The sequence below is a fragment of the Gymnoscopelus braueri genome, assembly GCF_963280865.1.
Source record: "Gymnoscopelus braueri genome assembly, chromosome: 9".
NCBI classification, from domain to species: Eukaryota; Metazoa; Chordata; class Actinopteri; order Myctophiformes; family Myctophidae; genus Gymnoscopelus; species Gymnoscopelus braueri.
In genome coordinates this window covers 5,957,254-5,982,947 of record NC_137610.1, presented here as the reverse complement: position 1 = coordinate 5,982,947, position 25,694 = coordinate 5,957,254, and the positions used below count along the sequence as shown (strand labels likewise).

Here is a 25,694-nt window from a genome sequence, read left to right as displayed (position 1 = left end):
GTGCTCTACCAATTGGTTGCGCAGACTGTTAAAGGGTTAAAGTGTATGTTTTATTTTGACTAAAGACGAGAGGCTGAGCAGCCTGTGGAGCGTAAAGGCTCTAAAGTCCCACAGCGTGCAGGAGAACTGCTCCTTCTATCGCACGCTATGGACTAGAGCTAGCCTCCCCCATGTTTGTAGAACGTGACGTAGATGACCTTTCCTTGTTCAATATACTCCTTTGTTTTGATTCGCAGCACGGCTGGGGGGCGGGGCTTTGAGAGGAAGACACGCGTCAATAAATAAAGTGTGATCTGAGAGGCTGCTGAGTATAGATGATCTATAGATCTACACTACACACAGATATATAGATATAGATATTGTGGTTATAGAGCCACACATAGATCTACAGATCTACAAGCTATTAAATAACTGATCAGTTCCGGGATCCTGTCCTCCTTGTGACAGATCAGCTGATCAGATCATTCTGTGTGGAAACAACAGATCTGACAGACTAACTGTCAATACGATTACATTCATACATTTATATTTTTTAACTTATATTTATAATCAAAGACTACAAACATGGCAACAAACCCTCCGAAGTTGAAGGCTGTGGTTTCTGCAGATGAGAGGTGAGTATTAAAACATTATAATACTATAATATTAAACAAAAAGATAATAAACATCTCTTTATTTCACTTGGTTTATTATTATGATTATTTATTTTATTTTATTAGGCTGCAGAAGTTGAAGAATACATTTGAAAAGAATTTTGGAGAATCTCCTCTGTTCTATGCTTCTGCCCCAGGAAGAGTCAATCTAATAGGTAATGATCTATTCATAATGTTACTTTATTACTAGCCTTAGATCAAGACTCTCGAGATGTATTTTGATCGATTTTGACATTTTTAAGAGAGTCTTAGCTCCACCCCCCCAGTTTGCCCTGGAATGTCACCAGTAAAGCCCGTATTTCTCCAAACATGTACAAATGCTAAATATAAGGCGCTTACCCGCTTGCTCCAAATGTTAACTAGGTGTCCGGACTCTTTGTGTAATGTATTAGTCCATATTCTTCAATAAAGAAGTGTTTTAATCCCGTCTGTGGCCGATTCTGTCGGAAGTTCCCAATGGGTGGTAGTGATGGGGCGCATCTGGTGAAAGCCAGAATTACACTCAATGTAAACAAGAAGTAAACGAGGAGGGCAAATGGCGTTCGGCCACAGACGGGATTAAAACACTTCTTTATTGATAAACATGGACTAATACATTACACAAAGAGTCCGGACCCCTAGGTAACATTTGGGGCAAGTGGGTAAGCACCTTATATTTTACATGTGTACATGTTTGGAGAAATACGGGCTTTACTGGTGACAATGCAGGGAAAATTGGGGGGGTTGGAGCTAAGACTCTCTAAGATACGAAAGTAAAAGACAGACTCGATAAAACACATCTACGGTAGTTTTGATAAGGCTAACTTATTACCATCATGATGTCATTTACATTACCAGTTTTTATTTTTTATTTAGTATATATTTTACAGGCTGGGCATATTAAATAGGCTACTGTGTGTTTCCTATGGATGCAACAGCATAAGTAACTAATCCATTGTAAAATAAAATAATCAATTAATGATTCTCAAATATAGCAACAAAGAAAAAAAAAAGCCAATCTATAAGCTCAACACATTGTGCGCTTGTAGATCTGCTATGTTTACATGCCACTGTTGTGTGACTGTATACAAATGTGGTTTACGTGGTTAATCACATTAATCCTTTTACTAGATTATCTTTTTATTAATGTGTTGATTTGTTGATATAAAAATGTTTACATTATCTTCATATTTAGGCCTACAGGGAAACATCGACTATTAGTGTGTTATGATGTAATCGTTTATACTATAGCATAATATATTGATTACTGTGTGTTTATGTATTTATAGGAGAACATATTGATTACTGTGTGTTTATGTATTTGTAGGGGAACACATTTATTACTGTGTTTTATCATGTATTTACCTATAGGAGAACACATTGATTACTGTGTGTTATCATGTATTTATTTATAGGAGAACACATTGATAACTGTGTGTTATCATGTATTTATTTATGGAGAACACATAGATTACTGTGTGTTATCATGTATTTACTTATAGGAGAACACATTGATTACTGTGGATACTCGGTTCTTCCCATGGCCATTGAGCAGAGTATTCTCGCTGCCGTCTCAGTCAACCAATCAGGGACCATCGAGCTAGCCAACACCAACCCACTGTACAAGTAAGACTGAACACTAACCCACTGTACGAGACTGAACACTAAGCCACTTTACAAGACTGAACACTAACCCACTGTACAAGACTGAACACTAACCTACTGTACAAGACTGAACACTAACCCACTGTACAAGTAAGACTGAACACTCACAGTAGATGTAAATCAGTGGTTCTTAAACACTTAAACATCTTCTTTACAATCATAGCCACAACACTGGTAAACAAAATGCCCTCCCACTCTGGGCATTTTGGGCACCACATCAAACAAGAGGTGGACCAGGGCAAATACTGCGGCATGGTCATGCTGGACCTCCAAAAGGCTTTTGACACCGTTAATCACTCTATTTTGATTGGTAAGCTAAAAGCAATTGGTTTTGATAGTACATCGGTGAGCTGGATGCGATCCTATCTGGAGAGGAGGGAACAGGTGATGGAGGTGAACGGAACCCTGTTCCCCCCCCCCCTCCTAGTGAGCTGTGGTGTTCCACAAGGAAGCATACTAGGACCTTTACTGTTCCTAGTATATGTAAACGACATGTCATCAGCTTGTGACTGCAACCTGTTCCTGTTCGCGGATGACTCGGCTCCGCTGGTCTCGGACAGGGACAGGCTGCAGGTTGAAAAATCTCTCAGCTCATGTGTTGTGTTGTACCTTGCAGGTATTATCATTATTATTATCATCATCATGACGTGTGTTGTATCTTACAGGGAGTTCAGTGTGTCGTGTTCTGCTGACATCCACATAGACAGAGACAATCCACACTGGTTTTATTATTTCCTCTGTGGCGTCAAAGGCATTCAGGTAAATACCTTCAGTTATACTGATGGGGGGAGCTTGTATAAAATAATTTTTTATACCTGCTGTTAAACCTGTGATCATGTGACCATAAACCTGTGATCATGTGACCATAAAGTGGAGGTGAGTTCAGGTCACTCACCATTATTGCATCATCGCCTCCTCACAGTTATCCTACATATAATTTGAGTAACCTCTGTCGGTCTGTCTTGGTGTCTTGGTGTCTTGGGTCGTCTGTGCCCCAAACTGCGCATGTGTCGTTGCCAGGTTTCGCGCGCGAAACAAGCAGCAAGGTCTATGAAAACAAGGCCAAACGAAACGAACCCTACAAGCAACAAGGTCTATGAAAAGAAGGCCAAACGCAGCGCTTTCACACATATACCTTGCCTCTTGGAAAACAGCCGATCGACAAGCTCACAACGCGTCCCCACACCCACCTGCACTTTCACAACCAACGCCAAAACACACTACCACCAATATGGCCCCTAAACCGCTTACAATAGAACAACATGGCAACACCGTGCTTCTACACCATAGACCCCACCCACTCTCGCCTGAGAGCCACATTTCGTGGCTGCCTCCGTGGTGTGTGTGTGTGTGTGTGTGTGTGTGTGTGTGTGTGTGTGTGTGTGTGTGTGTGTGTGTGTGTGTGTGTGTGTGTGTGTGTGTGTGTGTGTGTGTGTGTGTGTGTGTGTGTGTGTGTGTGTGTGTGTGTGTGTGTGTGTGTGTGTGTGTGTGTGTGTGTGTGTGTGTGTGTGTTTTGATTGATTGATTGAATATTTTATTAGGCAAAAAATGTAAAACAGCACAGTTACATTTAAAATACTTTGTCTAACAGGTCCGTTCATAAAAGTCCTTGCGGACTTGTTTCCAATGAGGGCCTTGGTATTTAATTCATAGGCATATATAGTGGCACCACAGTTCAAATATCATTACAAAATAAACAGCCAACACTATGTACAACAAAAAAAATAAAAAAGAGGTGTGTGTGTGTGTGTGTGTGTGTGTGTGTGTGTGTGTGTGTGTGTGTGTGTGTGTGTGTGTGTGTGTGTGTGTGTGTGTGTGTGTGTGTGTGTGTGTGTGTGTGTGTGTGTGTGTGTGTGTGTGTGTGTGTGTGTGTGTGTGTGTGTGTGTGTGTGTGTGTGTGTGTGTGTGTGTGGGGAGATGATCGCACCACAACTTCGGTCCGCGGCCGTGTATGCGTGGACACGCACGTGCGCATGCACGTTGGGGAGGCACGTGTCACAATGTACATTATTTGTGTTTGCGCGACGCCCGTGTGTGTGTTGGCGACGGCCGACAGGGAACGGCTCCGCCTGTTAGATCTTTATATGCGCGGGTGTTTGTGGGTGTTCTGTTCCTCCACGACGGGATGTGCGTGTGTGTGTACACACTACACCATTGGTTCTCAAAGTGGGGTCCGGGGACCCCCAGGGGTCCTTGAGGGAGTTCCAGGGGGTCCCCAGCTAAATGCTAGATTAGGCACCAAATGGACCCTTATGGGTCTGTAACTCTGACAGTGTACAAATGGAACCAAATGGACTCTAACGGTTCCATTTGTATTTGTACACTCTCACAGTTAAATTAACATACATTTTACCATATAAACTGGGGTCCAAGGGATAGAAATGCCATTAAATGGGCGTCCGTAGCCCTAATGCATGTCAAACTGGGGGTCCTTCAAATTAAAATGGTTGAGATTCACTGCTAGAGCCGTAAAAAAATCTTCTCTTATGGGGGTCCCTCGCATATCTTTTCAAATGGGGGTCCGCGGGCTAACAAGTGTCAATTTGGGGGTCCTTGCCATGAAAAAGTTTGAGAACCACTGCACTACACAGTACAAACTCACTTTCGATCCCTGATAAACTGTCTGTTCTCACCGCATAAGCCAAACTGCACACTTTGGGTGCTCATATCCCCCTACGGGTATGGTCTAGTTAGAGATAATCACTATAATTTTTTGGATCATCTTTTCTGAAAGTATAAAGCTATTAGATGTATAATCATGTTATTTGTCATATCTGTCCTGTGCAATTTTAGTTTACGAAGCCTAAAAAGCCACACAGAAATGTCATTTATAATGTTCCAACGACAGAGACACAATTTCATTTTTATCTGAATTATTTGAGTGACAGTTAATCGTCCAAAAAAGTCATTATGGTTTCTCCTTTGTACATTATAGTGTTTTGTAATTGTTGATGACATGTATTTGTGTTATTTTTTGCTATGTTATCCATAGGACCACAATGGAAACAAGACCCCAGGACCTTTTTGTGTTAACCTTTTAGCATTAATGTCTGACTGTACTCTGCTGTTTACATTTCTGACTGATAAAGTATTCAATCTATCAAAACCCTGTTTTCTCCTCTATCAGGAGCATTGTGGTCTCAGTGATCTGGCTGGGATGAAGGTCATGGTAGACGGATCCATCCCAGCAAGCTCAGGTCTCTCCAGCTCCAGTGCTCTGGTCTGCTGTGCAGGACTGGCTACCATGGAGGCCAACCACAAGATGCTCTCTAAGGTATTACCAAAGATTGTTAATATAGGAAGATACACGATCTCAATAGGAGCCACTAGAGGCGAAATAGTACACAAATCCTACAAATGGTCTCCTAAGTAGGTGTGGTTTGCTTCTCCCCCGACCATGGCTACTGACAATGCCACACCTCTCCTGTGGTGGTTGCTATGGTGACTGACAGTGCCACACCTCTGCACCGTGAGTTAAAATAAAACAAAAAAAGGCATTTTGGCTCCAGCAATAATAATGAAGATGGACTCTTCAGATATCTTCCCAAATCTCTCTAACCCTAACCCTAACCCTAACCGGAGATGGTGACTCTTGCTATTTCCCTCTTGGGAATTACTCCATCTGTTATGGCTGTGCTTCTCAATGTGGGGTCCACGGACCCCCAGGGTCTCAAAGTGGGGTCCAGGGACCCCCCAGAAGTCCTTGGTTCTCAAAGTGGGGTGTATTTGATTATTAAGACCAGTGGTTCTCAATCGTTTCAGGCCGTGACCCCCCAAAATAATCATATTTGAACTGGGACCCCCCAAAATAATCACATTTGAACTGGGGACCCCCCAAAATAATCATATTTGAACTGGGGACCCCACACCCTGACAATCACTTGGAATTGTAAGAGTTGAGGCATTACATTTAGTTTGACTCGGTTCCACAGATAAATATTGTGCTCACAATAAATATTGTGTTCACAATAAATATTGTGTTCACAACGCATTGCATTGCAAGGCGCTGTGAACTTGGCCAAGATTTGACCATTTTATAGCATAGTTTGATGCAGTGATGGCTTTCTTTTTTTTTTAGAGGTACTAAAAAGGTCTTAAAAGTCCTTACATTGTAACTTTATAAATGTGCAGATACCCTGTATACACTTATATTGGTTTGTTTACTGTTGAGTGAGAACTGAGAAAACTATGTTGTACATTAAGATAATCATCTGGGGACCCTTCCCAAATCATCTGGGGACTCCACTGGGGGTCCCAACCCACAGTTTGAGAACCACTGATTTAGATCACAGGTTTCACTCTCCCCACCATATATATATTATATATATGATATGTTATTTATTTTCCACTCAGGTGGACTTAGCAGAGATTTGCGCTAAATGTGAACGCTACATCGGTACGGAGGGAGGCGGCATGGACCAATCCATCTCATTCCTGGCAGAGAAAGGAACCGTAAGTTCTGGAAAAATCACTCATTTCAGCATTTACACTCTAAACCACACATAGTATGAGAATTACCAGGCATGTAACCATTTATCTTAAATCCATTAAAATCAATTCATACAATTTAAATCGATTTCATAAAATATGTAGCGCGTTTGCAAACAGTAGAGGAACAGCAACAAAAAATAAGAAAATACAGGAAGAGAAATACAAATAAAATAATTGACAGATTTTTCGGTCATTTGTCTGGAAATGTATTTTGTGTTAAAAAATTGTGTATGAGTTGAGTGAATCGTTACATGCCTAAAAATCACACATCACGATTATTGTGGCAAAAATAATTGTGATTAACGATATTATCTCCATAATACTTAAAATGCCACTTTTGTTGTTAAACCACCTAAACCCCCAGCATCCCTTTTCTGGGGGGAACGTTCGCCAAAAATAGCCGATCTACAACGCTTTGTGAGCTTGTAGATCTGCTATTATGTGCGATTTGTGTAGAGTGAAATAAGAGCGTACCAAATGCACTCTTTACAGATCCGATTTTAACAATCATAGAATATTATTCTTCACAACGATCCATCCACTGATCGCTTTAAAAGACATAACCGAGTCTCGTAGTATCGGGGGGGAAAGCGTGACGTCACAATCATCCGTTCCATAGTTATTGGCAGTTGAATGTAGGTTGTTTTCACCAAAAAGCAACAGAAATCCATTAGAATGGAAGTGAATGTAGCCTCGTTCCCAGCCTCACTCATCTGCCAAGAGAAGAGCCTGGTAACGACCTAAACCAGCAAGTGTCTATAGACGAATCCACAGCCTGTAGCTGCCTGTAGGCAGCCATGGCTGCGGTGTCAACGCTCCGCACCGCGACACCGCAGCCATGGCCGCCTACAGGCAGCTACAGGCTGTGGATTCGTCTATAGGGACAGGACTTCCGTCGTACGCGTTTCCCCCGGAAACTATGTTTTTTGACCAATCACAGCACTCGTTTCATTCACGGAAAATGTTAACATATTTGTAAAGCATCAACATCATTTTCTTGGGCGGTGTTATGTGATAGTAACAGGGTAACAGTAACAGGGTGAGGGTAACAGCCAGGGTAACAGTAACAGGGTGAGGGTAACAGCCAGGGTAACAGTAACAGGGTGAGGGTAACAGCCAGGGTAACAGTAACAGGGTGAGGGTAACAGCCAGGGTAACAGTAACAGGGTGAGGGTAACAGCCAGGGTAACAGTAACAGGGTGAGGGTAACAGCCAGGGTAACAGTAACAGGGTGAGGGTAACAGGCGGTACTTCCGCCAAATTCAACCACTTCCGCCGAGACAACCAACAGCCCAGGTCTTGCCCAGCGTGAAATGAATGTGGCTGTTGTTGTTTTTTTGCGATCACAGGATTTGCTGCTTCAATGGGAGTCAAATGGTGACTCATAGGTTAGCGAACAGCGCCATCTAGCGTTAACACCAGTACACGTCAAAACAGGCCATTGGTAGTCAATGAGTTAATGATAATATCATTAACTCATTGACTGCCAATGACTGACCAAACACTATTACTGTTTGGTTCAAAATAAAGGTTAAAGCACTGTATTCTGTGTTCTCAGGCCAAACTGATCGAGTTTAACCCCTTGCGGTCCACTGACGTCAGCCTCCCTGACGATGCAGTGTTTGTGATCTCTAACTGCTGTGTGGAGATGAACAAGGCTGCGTCCAACCACTTCAACATCCGCGTGGTGGAGTGTCGCATAGCCACCAAGGTACACACTTCTGTCTACACACATATACACAACACTACAACCACTTCAACATCCGCGTGGTGGAGTGTCGCATAGCCACCAAGGTACACACTTCTGTCTACACACATGTATACACAACATCTACACACATGTACACACAAAAGCTTGTGTGCACATCAGACTATGCAGGTGAAGTGGGGCAGTACTGTGTCTGAACATGTTTATGTTGGTAATGAGGTCAGACCAGGTGAAGTGGGGCAGTACTGTGTCTGAACATGTTTATGTTGGTAATGGGGTCAGACCAGGTGAAGTGGGGCAGTACTGTGTCTGAACATGTTTATGTTGGTAATGGGGTCAGACCAGGTGGGATTTATCTCCTTTGTTGTTTCATCTGTACATGGATGATATTTATTTGTTATTTATTTGTATTGTTTTAATTATTTACAAAAATGTTTTAATGGCTTGTTCAAAAACGTTATAAAAGTTACTGTTTTCCAAAATAGCCAGTTCAAAATTTAAAAAAATATGAAATGCCATTGTGATGACGGGCGGGTAGAAAAGAAAAGATCACTGATTTGACAGCCAAGATGATAGCCGAAGATGTTATGCCTACTATTAGTGTTGTCGAGGGGAAAGGCTTCCGTGAGCTGACGGCATTTCCAGAATATTTCCCCGACAACGTCGACACGCGAAATATGAGTCGTTGCCCATCCCTTGATTGATTGATTGATGTACTTTATTTAGTAAGACATGAGAACATCAGTACATGGAAGTACAAATTCACAATACAAGGTCTACTAAACTGGAAGACTCATTAAGCACTGAGCTTGTTTAAAATGAGATCCCACAAATCATGATGACATATAAGAGACAGATACACACTACTATACAGAACGTCATACTATCAGCTTACAGGTTACTGGTATGAAACATAAGAAATATGTACAAGAGAAAAAAGAGGAAGAGTTCGGGGAGGGTGGGGGGGGTTAGGTTAAGACTTAGTCAGGGGCCATTTTCGAATTGCAGCCTCCTGAAGCTGTTTCTTTAGGGCAGTTTTGAAAGAGTAAAACTTGTTGTGTCATCTGTGATACTGTTGTCGACCATCTTATGAGATCGAACTGGGAACCCCTCGTGGTTTCCATCCGGCCTCTCTACCCCTGAGCCACTGCTGTGTGTGCGTGTGCGCGTGCGTGTGCGTGTGCGTGTGCTTGTGCGTGTGTGTGTCTGTGTCTGTGCGTGTGCGTGTGCGTGTGTGTGTGTGTGTGTGTGTGTGTAGGTACTGGCTAAGGCTCTGGGTCTGGACTCCTCCAGGCTGGTGAAGCTGGTGGAGGTGCAGAAGGAGCTCCAGGCCTCCCTGGAGGAGATGCTGGGCCTGGTGGAGGAGGTGCTGCACCCTGAGGCCTACAGCAGAGAGGAGGTGTGTGAGGCCCTGGGGCTCTCCTCCATCGAGCTCTGTGATAGGCTGCTCACTGACAACACGCAGCATGGTGAGTGAGAGAGAGACACCCACACAGCATGAAGAGAGAGAGAGACAGAGAGAGACTTCTACATTGCAGCATTGATACTTAAGTAAAACATATGAGTACCTTTTCCACCACTGGATAATATAAGGACACATTCAAGTATCTGACAATGTATAAAGTCACCATACCAACTGTGATGAGGCAGTGTTGTGTTGTTCTAAAAACATCATTCATTTCCTGAAAAGTTAATATTTTGGTATCTTTCTGACAGCAGAGATGTGACATAACTATTAGATCTCATCTGGTTCCTTCTCCCTGACACACAGTCACTCACTTCAAGCTGTACCAGAGAGCCAGGCACGTGTACGGCGAGGCGGCGCGGGTTCTGCGCTTTAAGAGCGTGTGTGAGTCCGGACGCAGCGACGGCCTGGCGGTGCTTGGAGATCTGATGAACCAGAGCCACGCCTCCTGCAGGGACCTGTACGAGTGCAGCTGTCCACAGCTGGACCGCCTGGTGGACATATGTCTGTAAGTAACAATATCTTTGATCATTGATCAGTACTAATACTACTAATAGTAGATATGATACTTAAAGAGGTGGTGCCATGTTTTTGCACTTTTTCTGTTTTTCATGTGTCTGTGAGGTTGATAGAACTTCATTAAGGCCCCCGCTGGTGGTTTTAAGGTGTTTCATGTCTTCTCTGACTATTTGGAGTTTTTTCCTGGAGGCTGAAACCTTGAGAGTCAAACGTGCCAATCCAAAAACAGCGACATACTGACGTAACAATGCCCATACCCACCCACCGCACCTCCCCTCATTATCATTGTCATTTATACTACAACCTTTTGTGGGCGGAGCTGCCTCAAACACACGTGTGTGACCATGGCAGGTTGTTCTGTGCCTAACTGCTGTGTGACAGCTATCAAACAGTTGTTTCACACTTTGCCCATTGACACGGACAAACGTGATCAATGGCTTAATTTCATTTATAAAGACAGGATTTTTCCCTCAGCCCCCTCTACCAGGCTTCGGGTGTGTAGTTCCCATTTTGTTGATGACTGCTTCACCAACTTAGTGCAAGTCAATATGGGATTGCAAACAGGAAAGTACTGAAGCCAGGTTATATTCCGACGATTTATCCTGGAGACACAGAAAGCAGCACCTCAGGAGCGTTACCGGTAAATTAAAACATCCGCCAGCCCCAATAAAATGATTTAGGAGCATGAATCGGTTTGACATAGCCTTGTGTCTGTGACCTCCCCCACCGTTTAGTTGTGGGATTTAGTTCAGCGTCAATAAGATCGCTTCTGAACATCGTATGGAAAATGTAACGGTAGTCGCGGTAACCTACAGTCGTCTGTTGTTACGACGGTGTGAAATAATTAATGGATGGGTTGAAACAACCTTTTAAATCGGGGTTTTGTGCCGGTCTGCGACTCTGCGTTGAATTCAACGTGCAGAGACAGTGCTGGTCGTGAACGCGCATCGCCGTTTAACATGGCGTAGAGTTAGATCGGGGACGAGCCTCCATGTTAATTCAACGCAGGCTGCCAACAAACTAAGATTTTAAACGGTTGTTTGAGCCCATCGATGCGTTGTTTCACGCCGTCGGAACAACAGACATATGTAGGTTACGGCGCCTAGCTTTAGATTTTTCATACGATGTTCAGAAGGTAAAACATTTACATTAAATCGGCAGAACATACCGACGCGGGCGGGACCAACTCGAGTCATACAGTCTCAGCCAACGTTAGGGTCGCTAGAGCTAGTTCAGTTGGATTAGATACATAGCGTGATTGTTTGTCAATATAATAAAAAATAGACGAATTATCTGTGCCTCTGCAAACAGAAGTGTATTATCAAGGTGGAAATGGCTCTGAATACATTATGAGAGCATCTAGTTAGACGTTTTATTTGCATATGCCTACTGTAATATAGCTTATATTTCAATTTTCTAGTAAGGGGATGTATGGAAAAGAATACATAGCCCATTTGAATGGGAATGTCAGGTTGAAGGAATACAAATGCATTGTAATGATAGTAAAATGTGTGCAGTGATGCTATAAATAATGTCACTGATGTAATGGATACCATAGTCATTGTAAGATAAAGTTCTACTTGGATCACAGGATATTGAACATCACCATGGCACATCTGTAAGAATGTATGACAACTGATGGTTCTGTTTAAAGGACAACTTTAGTTTTTTACAACCAAGGTTTATGTTTTAGATTGTAATTAAAGTAAATAAAAGATGAGTGTTAAAATGTTTTAATTGACTGCTTTCTATAGTTTTAGCAATTTTTGCGATATTTTTTACAGTGGGGGGAGGCATTCTGTCCGGTGGCTAAATATGTATTTTTTTACACAATAACCCTGCGTTTTCTTTATTATTATTTACAGTAGCTCTTCTAGCCCCCAATATTAATCACATCTGGCCATCAAAGACCACCGTACCTTTTTTTTTGTGTAAAAAAGGCATATTTAGCCACCGGACAGAATGCCCCCGCCCACTGTAAAAAATATCGCTAAAATTGCTAAAACTATAGAAAGCAGTAAATTAAAAAGAAATAACACTCATCTTTTATTTACTTTAATTACAAGCTAAAATATAAACCTTGGTTGTAAAAAAACAAAGTTGTCCTTTTTTAAGCCTTTTATTTATCCGTTGCACACATGAGCATTTGGGATTTGAGCAAAGGGTTGATGAGGCTTTCCGGTTATGGAGTAGTTCTTCTTCCTCCTCATCTTCATCTGAACCAGATTCAGGTTCAAACATATATGGCTGTATTTGTCCAATTTGTCCTCCTGCCATTTTGTAAACAAATGGGCAGAACCATGGGCAGTCCTTTAGTGATAAGGGGGAAGGACTAGGACAGGTGGGTGGTCTTATAGGAGGAGGCGGAGGGACTGGATTAGATGGGTGGTGCTAAGTGAAACCAGGTATACTTAATGAACTGGTGGGTGTGTCTACATAAAAACAACATTTTAACACTTACTGTACACTTTTTTTTTTGGAAAAAAAAATCCTTACATAATAATAATACCTTATGATCAGGTTTTAGGGTTGAAAAATATCATGGCACTCCATCTTTAAAGGAGGAATTCACCCAAAAAATGACTTATTTTATATCAATTGCACACCCCATGAATTGATGATTTTAGTTTTTGTCGCATTCCTAAGCCAATAATTTGATGAGCATGTGTATTTCCGGTAGGAGACACAAACAATCTACTTTGTGTCTCCTACCGGATACATTAGTCGGTAGGAGACGGGAATCAAATTATTATCTTAGGAATGCAACAAAAACACATCCATGAATTCAAGGCTTCATGGGGTGTGCAATTGATAGAAAATAAGATTTTTTTTGGGTGAACTACTCCTTTAACACATTCTCTGCCAGGTATTTATCAATTAAACCATTCAATCCGGGAACGCATCTGTGTCATTTTTAGATTTCTTTGGCTATTCTAAAATTGCAGATCTACAAGCTCATAGCGCGGCACCGAGTGCCGGGTCGTGCGGCCAAATACTGTACATATCTAAAAATGTTTTCTAAATCCTAACCTATCCTATGTTTCTAGATCAGTGGTGCTCCAACCTTTCCATGTCAAGGACCACCAAAATAATATATATTTGGCCGCGGACCCCGCATCTCAAAACTATCTTGTTCCAAGGACCCCCCAGAAGCTCAGATCAGAGTTAAAAATGTTCGCTTTAAAACAAAGATTTGCACAAATTTTCCACGTTTTCCAAAAAAAACCTAGCAGATCTACAAGCTCATAGCGGCGGCACTCGGTGCCGCGCTATGAGCTTGTAGAAATCTTAAAATGTTAAAATGGCACAGATGCGTTTCCGGTCTTAATAGATTAATCCATCCGAAACTGCCAGCGTTTTACCTTATTGTGACGATCCACAGAGAGCCACAGAAGCCTTGATGTGAACACGGATGTAAACAAAGGCTGTCTGGGGAGAGGGGTGGGGGGGGGTCTCATCTATCCACCGGAACAAAAACATTGTAACCGCGATCGTCCGTTCTCTTGTTATCAGCAGTTGAATATGGCTCGTTTTCACACAAAAAAAACGCAGGCTGGGAGAATAAATCTGAGCTAGATGTGTTTTTATAAATCTCATAACATTGGACTGAACTTAGTTTAGTTTTTTTGGGATGATGTCATTTCTGCTTCGATCAAAAGTGTCCGGGGGGAGGGGGAGGGTCTCGTCTATCCACTGGGACAAAAACATTTTTACCGCGATCGGCCATTTTGCTGCTATCGCCCGTTGAAAAGACGTAGATCTGCGTTTATGGCACTCAATGTGTTAATAGAGTTAATTGATTAACTGGATTAACTCCTTGTGTTCCAGGCAGTCCGGGGCGCTGGGCTCCCGGCTGACCGGAGCCGGTTGGGGGGGCTGTGCCGTCTCCATGGTGATCAGGGAGAAGGCAGAGTCGTTCTTACAGGCGGTGAGAGAAGCCTTCTACCTCACGGACCCCCAGAGGACCACCCAGGAAAAACACAGTCTGTTTGTGTCCCAGCCTGGAGGGGGCGCTGCGATCTCTGTGGAGTGATCTGTGTTTTACATGTTCAATGTATAGAGCACCGAAGTCTGGCCTAATTTACACATCCTAACTGGGTCACATGTTTTTTTTCTCCCATTCTGAATCCCCATAGACGTGTTTAATATTGCGTCATATAAGAACTGTGTTCCAAACATAAACAAATGACCCGGTGGTTTGACTCTTATGGATATGAAGCATCAACTGACAGTGAGAAAACGTTGACGTTACCGCCACTGAATTCATTAAATTTTTTAATTCCTGAACATAGAGATGACTCTATATAAAGATCATTATGATAATAAACATAGAGATGACTATATAAAGATCATTATGATAATAAACATAGAGATGACTCTATATAAAGATCATTATGATAATAAACATAGAGATGACTCTATATAAAGATCATTATGATAATAAACAGATAGATGACCCAATATAAAGATCATTATGATAATAAACATAGAGATGACTCTATGTAAAGATCATTATGATAATAAACAGAGCTGACTCTATATAAAGATCATTATGATAATAAACAGAGATGACTCTATATAAAGATCATTATGATAATAAACAGAGCTGACTATATAAAGATCATTTTCATAATAAACATAGATGACTCAATATAAAGATCATTTTCATAATAAACATAGAGATGACTCTATATAAAGATCATTATGATAATAAACAGAGCTGACTATATAAAGATCATTTTCATAATGAACATAGAGATGACTATATAACGATCATTTTCATAATAAACATAGAGATGACTCTATATAAAGATCATTATGATAATAAACAGAGCTGACTCTATATAAAGATCATTTTCATAATAAACATAGAGATGACTCTATATAAAGATCACTATGATAATAAACAGAGCTGACTCTATATAAAGATCAACAATCTTAACTTCATTGAAAAGGGATCAAATTCATTGAAAGGGAAATAAATGTACAATAATTGTCATATTCTCTCAAATTGTGCGTCTTATCAAATTGCCTTTTTTTGTACTCAATGCTGAGGTTTTTCTGTAATAAACTGATTTAACACAGCCTACTTTTATAGCTTTTGTTCATTGAAAAACATTATGAACATTTAATAAGACATGCAGCGCATTGTGAGCTTGTAGATCGGCTATTTTCTGCAAAAATATTTGGTGAGGAAAAAAAGAGGGGACCAAGTACAGACCCCTGGGGGAGCACGGCCAATGAAGTATGATGATGATGAAGATTATGTCCTGTTTGACAGCTCAACAGGAACCATAAGAAAACACAGTACAGGAAGGTTCTTAAATCATTCTAAACATCACAAAATGTATATCTGAGGAAACATTTTGAATGTTGAGGATACTTGATTACTTAGTACTTGATACTTGGTTTAAGTATTGATTCATATAATATCATAAATCCCAGCAAAGATAATAAAAAATACATTCAAAAACTCTGCAGCCAATATGTATCAGATGACCATTTGTAAATGTATATTAGAAACTTTTATGAATTCTGTATATTTTATTAGGAGGGTCTAGACTGATACTGAATTAAAAATGGACATTGATTGATTGAATACTTTATTATTCATAAATGTAAACATCATGAGGTACAGTCAGACATTAAGGATAAAAGTATAACACAAAAAAGGTCCTGGGGACTTGTTTCCATTGTGGTCCTATGTATTCAATTCATGTAAACAATGCTTTGTTCATTGACTATTGATCTGAAATCCATCATTTATTGTCTGATGTTTTATTGTAGTGACCTACATTATGTGATGGTGGCGCCCCCTGCTGGGGATAGTGTGGCTATGAATGTATAATTACTCATGACCCACCATTAAAATCATTATCATTACAATTACCTAGAGCAGTGGTTCTCAAAGTGGGGTCCAGGGACCCCCCAGGGGTCCTTGAGGGGGTTCTAGGGGGTCCCCAGCCAAATGTGCATCACAATCATTTTAACCGCTTCATCCATTTATACGGTGGCAATTCAAAAATAGCAGATCTACAAGCTCACAGTGCGTCACTTCGTGCCGCACTGTGAGCTTGTAGATCTGCTATTTTTGGAAACATTTTGAAAAATCGCGAATATGTTTGGAACATTTTGAATAATTTTGGGTTTTATTAACTCAAATCTTCTCTCCTGGGGGTCCCTGGCATAAATCATTTTCAGATGGTGGTCTGCAGCCAAAAACATATGAAAAACATTTGAGACCCACTGGCCTAGATGTATTCTAGTGTTAAAGATAATCAGTAAAACATACAAGAAGACAAACATAAATGTTATTTTCTCATATAGTGCATGTGTCGTATATGGATAAAAACACTTCATCACTGGTCTTCTACATGTATTATAGTCTTAAAGATAAAACATACAAGAAGACAAACATAAATGCTTGAATATGTGTTTATTGACAGAATGCATAAGAACTTTATGGAGGCCAACAAACACTCATCTCTTTAATGTAATGGTAGCAGTTAGCAGTGGTACACAGTGGTGTAAAGTAACTGAGTACATTTACTCAAGTACTGTAGCCTACTTAAGTAGAATTTTGACTTACTTTTACTCTACTGGAGTATTTCCAATTTTCAATACTTTTACTTCTACTAAAAGGTAAATGGTGCATTTATAAAGTGCTTTATCCAAAGAGCTTTACATAGATTGTAAAGCCAACCAATCATAGATTCTACTCCACTACATCTCAGAGGAAAGTATTGTACTTTTACTCAACTACAATTATTTGAAAACTTTAGTTACTAGTTACTTTGAAGATTTTAAATATCATTACAAAACATACATTAACCACTTCAACCCTATATATATACTTTGGTTATTTGAAAATAGCAGATCTACAAGCTCACAATGCATCGCAAAGCCAAGCGTTGTGAGCTTGTAGATCTGCTATTTTCTAAAGATTCGTATACACGACAAACTTGTGAAATGGGACATTCTGCATACGTTCATATTTCAAACATAAAGTGCTGACCTCATGGCCATGGATGTTACAATTATGTACTGGCCCTCAGAAGTACCCATATGTTCCGTATTGTTCAATGAGAATCATTTTAATTCCGATCGGTGGCCATTTTCTTCCCTATTGGTTTGTATGTATAGTTGTAACATCCGTGGCCATGAGGTCAGCACTTTATATTTGAAATATGAACGTTTATGTAGATGTACGGACAGAAGAAGATCATCCAAGACGGTCATGATAGATGTCACAGATGTGATCCATGTTGCCAGGTTACAGAGACAGAGGACATCGATGGTGATTGGTGATTAAATACTTACAGTGAACTGCAACTGTGATTCCAGCCAATAGGAGGAGACCTAGACCTAGACCCACAGCGACCACAGGAAGCCTGGCGCTGCTCTTCCTCTCTGGAGAAACTGCAGTGACTGTGGACACCAAGCACAGTGTAGTAAGCTGTGTGTGTGTGTGTGTGTGTGTGTGTGTGCGTGTGCGTGTGCGTGTGCGTGCGTGCGTGCGTGTGCGTGCGTGCGTGCGTGCATGCGTGTGCGTGTGCGTGTCTGTGTGTGTGTGTGTGTGTGTCACTCCCCATCTCTCTCTCCCCAGTCTACTGTATGATATCAACTAAAGGCAGAAAAAGTCATAAATAATATCTTAAAATAAAATAAATTTAAATAAAAATATTATATATATATATATATATATATATATATATATATATATATATATATAAAATGTCTTGTAATTCATTGTGATAACTTTCAATGAAGAGAAAGGCTGTAGTTTCTATTAGCTTGGATAATGACATTGATGATGTCACTGGTAGGCAGGTCTCTGAACTGTCCATATTAAATAATAATAATAATAATAATAATAATAATAATAATAATAATAATAATAATAATAATAACAATAATAATAATAGCTTGAATGTCAATCAAACAAAGCAACAAACAACTATATGCCATTAAAGGCCTCTTTTCCACCAAAATAACTAAAATAATAAATTTTATAACCAAAATAAGGCTTGTGTTTCCACCAGTTTAAAGCAGCTAGTAATGAGGGGCAGGAGTCCCCTGGTTTGATTCCAGGCCAGGCCAGCAATGTGTCAAATATGACGTTCAAAATGTCAATTTTTCAATCGTCATCAGTTACACTTTCCCTTTTCTTTTCTTTTTAATGATTTTTTTTCACTTGCTTTTGTCATTGTCATCTGAATCTTCTAACCTGTAGAATAGTGACACGCCCACTTTGGTTCATCTTCTAACCTGTAGAATAGTGACACGCCCACTTTGGTTCATCTTCTAACCTGTAGAATAGTGACACGCCCACTTTGGTCCCCGGTTCAGGGCAAGTTTTTTTTTAACCAACTTTTAGGATTCTGAACCAATTTATTTTCAGTGGAAACACTCTGAACTGGTTCAAAATTAGGCGGGAAAAAAATTACGTGAGGCGTGTGTAGCTGCTCTGTACTGCAGTAACAGCATTGTTCTCTATTGGATCTTCAACAGGGGGTCCGGGACCCCCAAGGGGTCCTCAGAGTTTTTGTGTTATAGAAACGTTTTTCTATTATTCCTTTTTTGAATTTAAAATAATAATAATGTGAATGTCTGAAAATACACATTAACATGAATCCGACATATTAGCAAATATATAGTGTAAACAAACAAACAAAAACATGTAATTTCCACAACACTGATGATATGCTGTCAAATGGATCTATGAAGCTATCTAAGCTGCAGCATGATGTGGAGGAAACTCATAGTCACTTAAAATAAAACATGTCATTCTTCCAAACTATAGTCTCACATCTATCAACTCATGTCACTTAAAATAAAACATGCAATTCTTCCAAGTTATAGCTATTAGCTATCAGTTAACTATGATGAGCTGCTTTGAGGCCTCTTTCAAGTTGCACGGAAGGCTTTCTCTAAAAGTAAAAACAAAACAACATGGTTTTATACAATATATACAATACAATATAATGGGGGTCCCTGCTTCATGTATGTACATGGCCTGAAAAACAATTTCAATGACGAAGTCTAGGTTGTGAGCTGAACAGAATTTTAAAGTTCTATGCAAGGCCACAATGCACGAGCCATTCACGTTTCTGTATGACGGAATGGAAAGCAAAAGAATATACAGTATGGGGTCCCTGCTTCATCTCTATCAGCTAAGGCCCGAAAAACGTTGAATACCCCTAATCTACATAAAAGCAGAAATACGTCATCCAGGCACACAAACCCATCCATATATCCACCACCTTTTTGAGTTCTTGTTTCAACTCAAAACAAAACCCGATAATGGCGGCAGCAGCAGGAGAAGAACGAACTGAGTCTGATCAGCAGCTGAATCAGCCTCACAAACCTCCAAGACCACCCCATGGCCTTATCGGAACTTCTGAAGTCCATGTTATGAAAAACACACAGTGTTTATTGGTAGTGGCCTACATCCATCACATAGGAGCCAAACAGTGTTTGAGGACCTACTTGTTTACTTTATAGGATACATTGTCCTTTCTATGCCTAAATATTTTCTCTCATTTAAAAGTGTGTCTTGCTGAACCATTGCTCTATAGTTTAGGTCATTTAGTTTTCTCCTCCTGATAAGTGTGGTTTTCACCAGAAACAAGAAAACTGCTGCGTTCAACTGAAAAGTCCAAAAGCCCCTACAGTAACAATAAGTAAGTTGTCAGCAGAAGTAAATAGACACAGTTATATGGGTGTGAAGTGTGGTTTATAATACAGGCCATCATGCAAGTTACGCTTCAAAGTGTCAATTTGCTACAGTAGGTTCTGCTGACAGGCTTTTTACCGCTTATACTGGCTCATCTATTAATTGTTGTTTTTAACGACTAAAATATGTACCACTTTTGCTTTAACTGGGTCTATATTGGTTAAATCCTATTTACTTTGCTAATATATTTTTCAGATGTAAAAAAAAAATAAAAAATTTGGTGGCCCCCCTGCAGTGACTCGGAGGACCCCCATAGGTATATATATTATATACCTATATATATTATATATATTATGGTGGGCCATAACTTTTGCTCTGGTGGTGTATGGGATCATGAATCCTCGCTAACAGCTTGTAGATGTTGCGCATGGTTGGCTTCAGGGTCTCCCCGTGTTTCTGTTTCCGTGTTTCTGTTCCAGTGTTTCTCTCCGTGTTTCTGTTTGTACCGCAGTATGTCTGACGGCTGTGGATATTTATGGGTAGAATATGATGTCATACGATCGTAGGGCGACGTCACACTGGCGTTGCGTCCTTAATCGGGACGATTATCCCATCGTCATCGTGGTAACAGATAGCATTCACACACAAACATATTGGCTCTTCAGCACCTCTAATGGTTCTACTGTATCATCAGCACTATTTCATAGATGCTACATTATGTAGTTTATAGCATCAGAAGATGAAGCATGTTTGTTTAGTGTGAGACAGGACACTCAGTGTGACTTTATGCTGTTAAACACATGATACAGTATGCCTTAAGGTCACAGAGGTCATCATGCCCTCATGGTACAGAGGTCAGAGGTCACTGCCTCAGTGCCCCGGCAGCCAGTTTTCTCTACTGCCTCTTTCCTGTTAAAGGAGTAGTTCACCAAAAAAATTTTTTCTCCCCCCATCGAATTCATGGAGAATTTGTTTTGTTTTTGTCAGAGTGACTCCCTGTGTTCAGTGGTGTCAGTTTAGCAAAAGCTAACGTATGGCAGGTCATATGACAGCATTAATATCAAAGGCCACCAAACACTTATATATAGGTTAATACTATGCCAAACAAAGGCTACATTGTAACACGTCAATCTGTGCAAATGGCTTGAGGTAACATAAGCCTTTTCAAATGCAGTCTCATCCCCTGTACTGTATGAATACTATAAGCAGTGGTGGACAGTAACAGAGTAAATTTACTTGAGTACTGTACTTAAGTACAGATTTTGAGTATTTGTACTTTACTTGAGTATTAGATTTTTTTGATACGTTTTACTTACATTTCCAAGACAAATATTTTACTTTTACTCAAGTACATTTCTAGGAAGGCTGTGAAGTTACTTTTAGGTTGGCTGTTCTTTTTTCCCCCTTTTTTCCTAATATGCAATTGGCCACACGTTGTGTTCTTCAAAGAAGGAAACCTATCACAGTACACATTCTGCACTGGGATCTACGTACATCATGGATATTTAACAGGGGGTCCGTGACCCCTAGGTGGTCCTCGGAGTCACTGCAGGGGGGCCACCCATTTTCTTTTCTGATACTTTTGTTTCATGTATCTGAAGCAAGACCAGGAGACCTGGTTCTGCCAGACCCAGACTTCACATGACGTGTCAGCCTGTGTCTATGCCCATGTATGGACGAAAGGGGGACAGACTTTTATGGCTGGGGCCTAAGGACAAAGTGACCAAAACCAGTTTTTTGCCCATGTATGGAGAAAACAGGTACAAAACATGCCCATGTATGGACGAAAGGGGGACAGACTTTTATGGCTGGGGCCTAAGGACAAAGTGACCAAAACCTGTTTTTTGCCCATGTATGGAGAAAACAGGTACAAAACATGCCCATGTATGGACGAAAGGAGGACAGACTTTTATGGCTGGGGCCTAAGGACAAAGTGACCATGCCCATGTATGGAGAAAACAGGTACAAAGCCTCATGTAAGCCAGACCCCCTGGGTCCGGCAAATATGCATGAATCCAACATACTAGCAAATATAAATAGTAAGAAAGACTACCCAACTATACCCCCAACCCCCACTGTGTGGAGGACAGCAATTTAAAAAAGTGTACATACTTCATATAATTACAAATTATGAATGATAATGATTCATAGATTTATAAGCCCTAATAAAAAGCCTGTCAACAGAACCTACAAGTTCAAACTTTTGAGTGTTACTTGCATAGTCTATCATGTAAACCACACTTCACACCCACATTATGTCCGATAAATGTTTACATGTCCTTCTTCTGCTGCGTGTTTCTAAAAGTGTCGCATAGCGAGTGCTGACAACTTCATTTGCTATTTTCGTGCCTTTTATACTCTGGTTTGAACAAGAAACATGGAGACTTCCATGCTCAACTAAAATGTTTTCAGACTTATCAGGATGAGAAAACAAAGCGACCTAACCGACATTGTATTGAATGAGAGCAGGATGGAGAGTAACTGTGTCTGTCTGCACCTGATGGAGGCCCTGCATGCTACATAGGTTACATATAGGTTACAGGTTAACCTGCATGCTACACAGGTTACAGGTTAACCTGCATGCTACACAGGTTACAGGTTAACCTGCATGCTACACAGGTTACAGGTTAACCTGCATGCTGCACAGGTTACATGTTAACCTGCATGCTACACAGGTTTAAGGTTAACCTGCATGCTACACAGGTAACAGGTTAACCTGCATGCTACACAGGTTACAGGTTAACCTGCATGCTACACAGGTTACATATAGGTTACAGGTTAACCTGCATGCTACATAGGTTACATATAGGTTACAGGTTAACCTGCATGCTACATACTGTAGGTTACATATAGGTTACAGGTTAACCTGCATGCTACACAGGTTACAGGTTAACCTGCATGCTGCACAGGGACTAGGGAGTCACTCGTAACGTTGCCAAAGACATTAGTGCTGAATTGTCACATATCATGAAAGCTGTGAAGAACACACTTCTCTACTTCACCATTCTGAGGTTTGATGGCTTTCACACAGAACAGTGTTGTCTGGCATGTTGAAGTTATGTGTGTAGTCAGGAGTTTTTACTTCTCCTAAACTGCACAGAGCTCGTCGGCAATTTCAATGACGAAGTCTAGGTTGTGAGCTGAACAGAATTTTAAAGTTCTATGCAAGGCCACAATGCACGAGCCATTCACGTTTCTGTATGACGGAATGGAAAGCAAAAGAATATACAGTATGGGGTCCCTGCTTCATCTCTATCAGCTAAGGCCCGAAAAACGTTGAATACCCCTAATCTACATAAAAGCAGAAATACGTCATCCAGGCACACAAACCCATCCATATATCCACCACCTTTTTGAGTTCTTGTTTCAACTCAAAACAAAACCCGATAATGGCGGCAGCAGCAGGAGAAGAACGAACTGAGTCTGATCAGCAGCTGAATCAGCCTCACAAACCTCCAAGACCACCCCATGGCCTTATCGGAACTTCTGAAGTCCATGTTATGAAAAACACACAGTGTTTATTGGTAGTGGCCTACATCCATCACATAGGAGCCAAACAGTGTTTGAGGACCTACTTGTTTACTTTATAGGATACATTGTCCTTTCTATGCCTAAATATTTTCTCTCATTTAAAAGTGTGTCTTGCTGAACCATTGCTCTATAGTTTAGGTCATTTAGTTTTCTCCTCCTGATAAGTGTGGTTTTCACCAGAAACAAGAAAACTGCTGCGTTCAACTGAAAAGTCCAAAAGCCCCTACAGTAACAATAAGTAAGTTGTCAGCAGAAGTAAATAGACACAGTTATATGGGTGTGAAGTGTGGTTTATAATACAGGCCATCATGCAAGTTACGCTTCAAAGTGTCAATTTGCTACAGTAGGTTCTGCTGACAGGCTTTTTACCGCTTATACTGGCTCATCTATTAATTGTTGTTTTTAACGACTAAAATATGTACCACTTTTGCTTTAACTGGGTCTATATTGGTTAAATCCTATTTACTTTGCTAATATATTTTAATATATTTTATTAAAAATAAAAAATTTGGTGGCCCCCCTGCAGTGACTCGGAGGACCCCCATAGGGGATTTTAAACTTTTACACTAATTTCTGTCGGTTTAGAAAAAGCAGTCGTCATATACTGTACTGATAGTACAGTATATGGTGGGCCATAACTTTTGCTCTGGTGGTGTATGGGATCATGAATCCTCGCTAACAGCTTGTAGATGTTGCGCATGGTTGGCTTCAGGGTCTCCCCGTGTTTCTGTTTCCGTGTTTCTGTTCCAGTGTTTCTCTCCGTGTTTCTGTTTGTACCGCAGTATGTCTGACGGCTGTGGATATTTATGGGTAGAATATGATGTCATACGATCGTAGGGCGACGTCACACTGGCGTTGCGTCCTTAATCGGGACGATTATCCCATCGTCATCGTGGTAACAGATAGCATTCACACACAAACATATTGGCTCTTCAGCACCTCTAATGGTTCTACTGTATCATCAGCACTATTTCATAGATGCTACATTATGTAGTTTATAGCATCAGAAGATGAAGCATGTTTGTTTAGTGTGAGACAGGACACTCAGTGTGACTTTATGCTGTTAAACACATGATACAGTATGCCTTAAGGTCACAGAGGTCATCATGCCCTCATGGTACAGAGGTCAGAGGTCACTGCCTCAGTGCCCCGGCAGCCAGTTTTCTCTACTGCCTCTTTCCTGTTAAAGGAGTAGTTCACCAAATTTTTTTTTTCTCCCCCCATCGAATTCATGGAGAATTTGTTTTGTTTTTGTCAGAGTGACTCCCTGTGTTCAGTGGTGTCAGTTTAGCAAAAGCTAACGTATGGCAGGTCATATGACAGCATTAATATCAAAGGCCACCAAACACTTATATATAGGTTAATACTATGCCAAACAAAGGCTACATTGTAACACGTCAATCTGTGCAAATGGCTTGAGGTAACATAAGCCTTTTCAAATGCAGTCTCATCCCTCTACTACAAACATAAATACATCATAAATGCAGTCTCATCCCTCTACTACAAACAGAAAGACATCACATAATATTCAAACATATATTCTACAGCATACATGGACAACTGGCGGCCCGGGGGCCACATGCACCCCTGGTCTACAGCACGAGACGACGGGGCGTGCCTTTAATTCAAACCTTAAAGTTAAATATCTCTCCAACGCTGAGAGACGTGAAACTTTTTAGTGACTGGTTTCAGTGAAGGTTGATGGTGTGAGTTGCTGCCCTGCCTGCCCACTTGCCCGGTCTTTTGTTAAGCAATATCAGGCGCCTAATCACAGCCACAGCGAAATTTGTGACGATCGCCTGAACATATTTTTTTAATGGGCGTGGCTAGCGATTCAGGGGCTGGAGCCAGGCTATGCCTGTCCTGATAAGTAATCGATTTAACTGAATCTATTCATTAACCTACTATGCAACAACACAACACAACAGTATCACATGAACAGACCAGTTACAGACCAGACCAGATTCACTCCAAACACAGCAAATACAAATTGAAGAGAATAAACCA

General features: G+C 40.7%; 1 protein-coding gene across 3 annotated transcripts; it reads left to right on the top strand.

Moving 5' to 3' along the window:
- The first annotated feature begins 89 nt into the window (after window positions 1–89).
- On the top strand, window positions 90–15,564 carry galk2 (galactokinase 2). Of its 3 annotated transcripts, none has more exons than XR_013933805.1 (11): window positions 90–614; window positions 720–808; window positions 2,135–2,258; window positions 2,963–3,056; window positions 5,425–5,571; window positions 6,651–6,749; window positions 8,347–8,499; window positions 9,755–9,965; window positions 10,268–10,469; window positions 14,309–14,648; window positions 15,313–15,564. XR_013933805.1 is itself a non-coding variant. In XM_080438770.1 (10 exons), the coding sequence occupies exons 1-10, from the start codon at window positions 565–567 to the stop codon at window positions 14,511–14,513; spliced, it is 1,374 nt and encodes a 457-aa protein (XP_080294896.1). In that variant the 5' UTR covers window positions 90–564; the 3' UTR covers window positions 14,514–15,564. The 3 variants fall into 3 exon arrangements, 1 of the variants encoding a protein (XP_080294896.1); XR_013933806.1 differs by having other exon boundaries at window positions 14,851–15,564; XM_080438770.1 differs by having other exon boundaries at window positions 14,309–15,564.
- The last annotated feature ends 10,130 nt before the right edge of the window (window positions 15,565–25,694 follow it).

Excerpts from the sequence above, each read along its gene's own strand:
- galk2 (XM_080438770.1), top strand. The coding sequence starts at position 565 with ATGGCAACAAACCCTCCGAAGTTGAAGGCTGTGGTTTCTGCAGATGAG. Across the intron at positions 2,259-2,962 it reads AACACCAACCCACTGTACAA|GGAGTTCAGTGTGTCGTGTT; the intron begins GTAAGACTGAAC and ends TGTATCTTACAG. Across the intron at positions 8,500-9,754 it reads AGTGTCGCATAGCCACCAAG|GTACTGGCTAAGGCTCTGGG; the intron begins GTACACACTTCT and ends GTGTGTGTGTAG.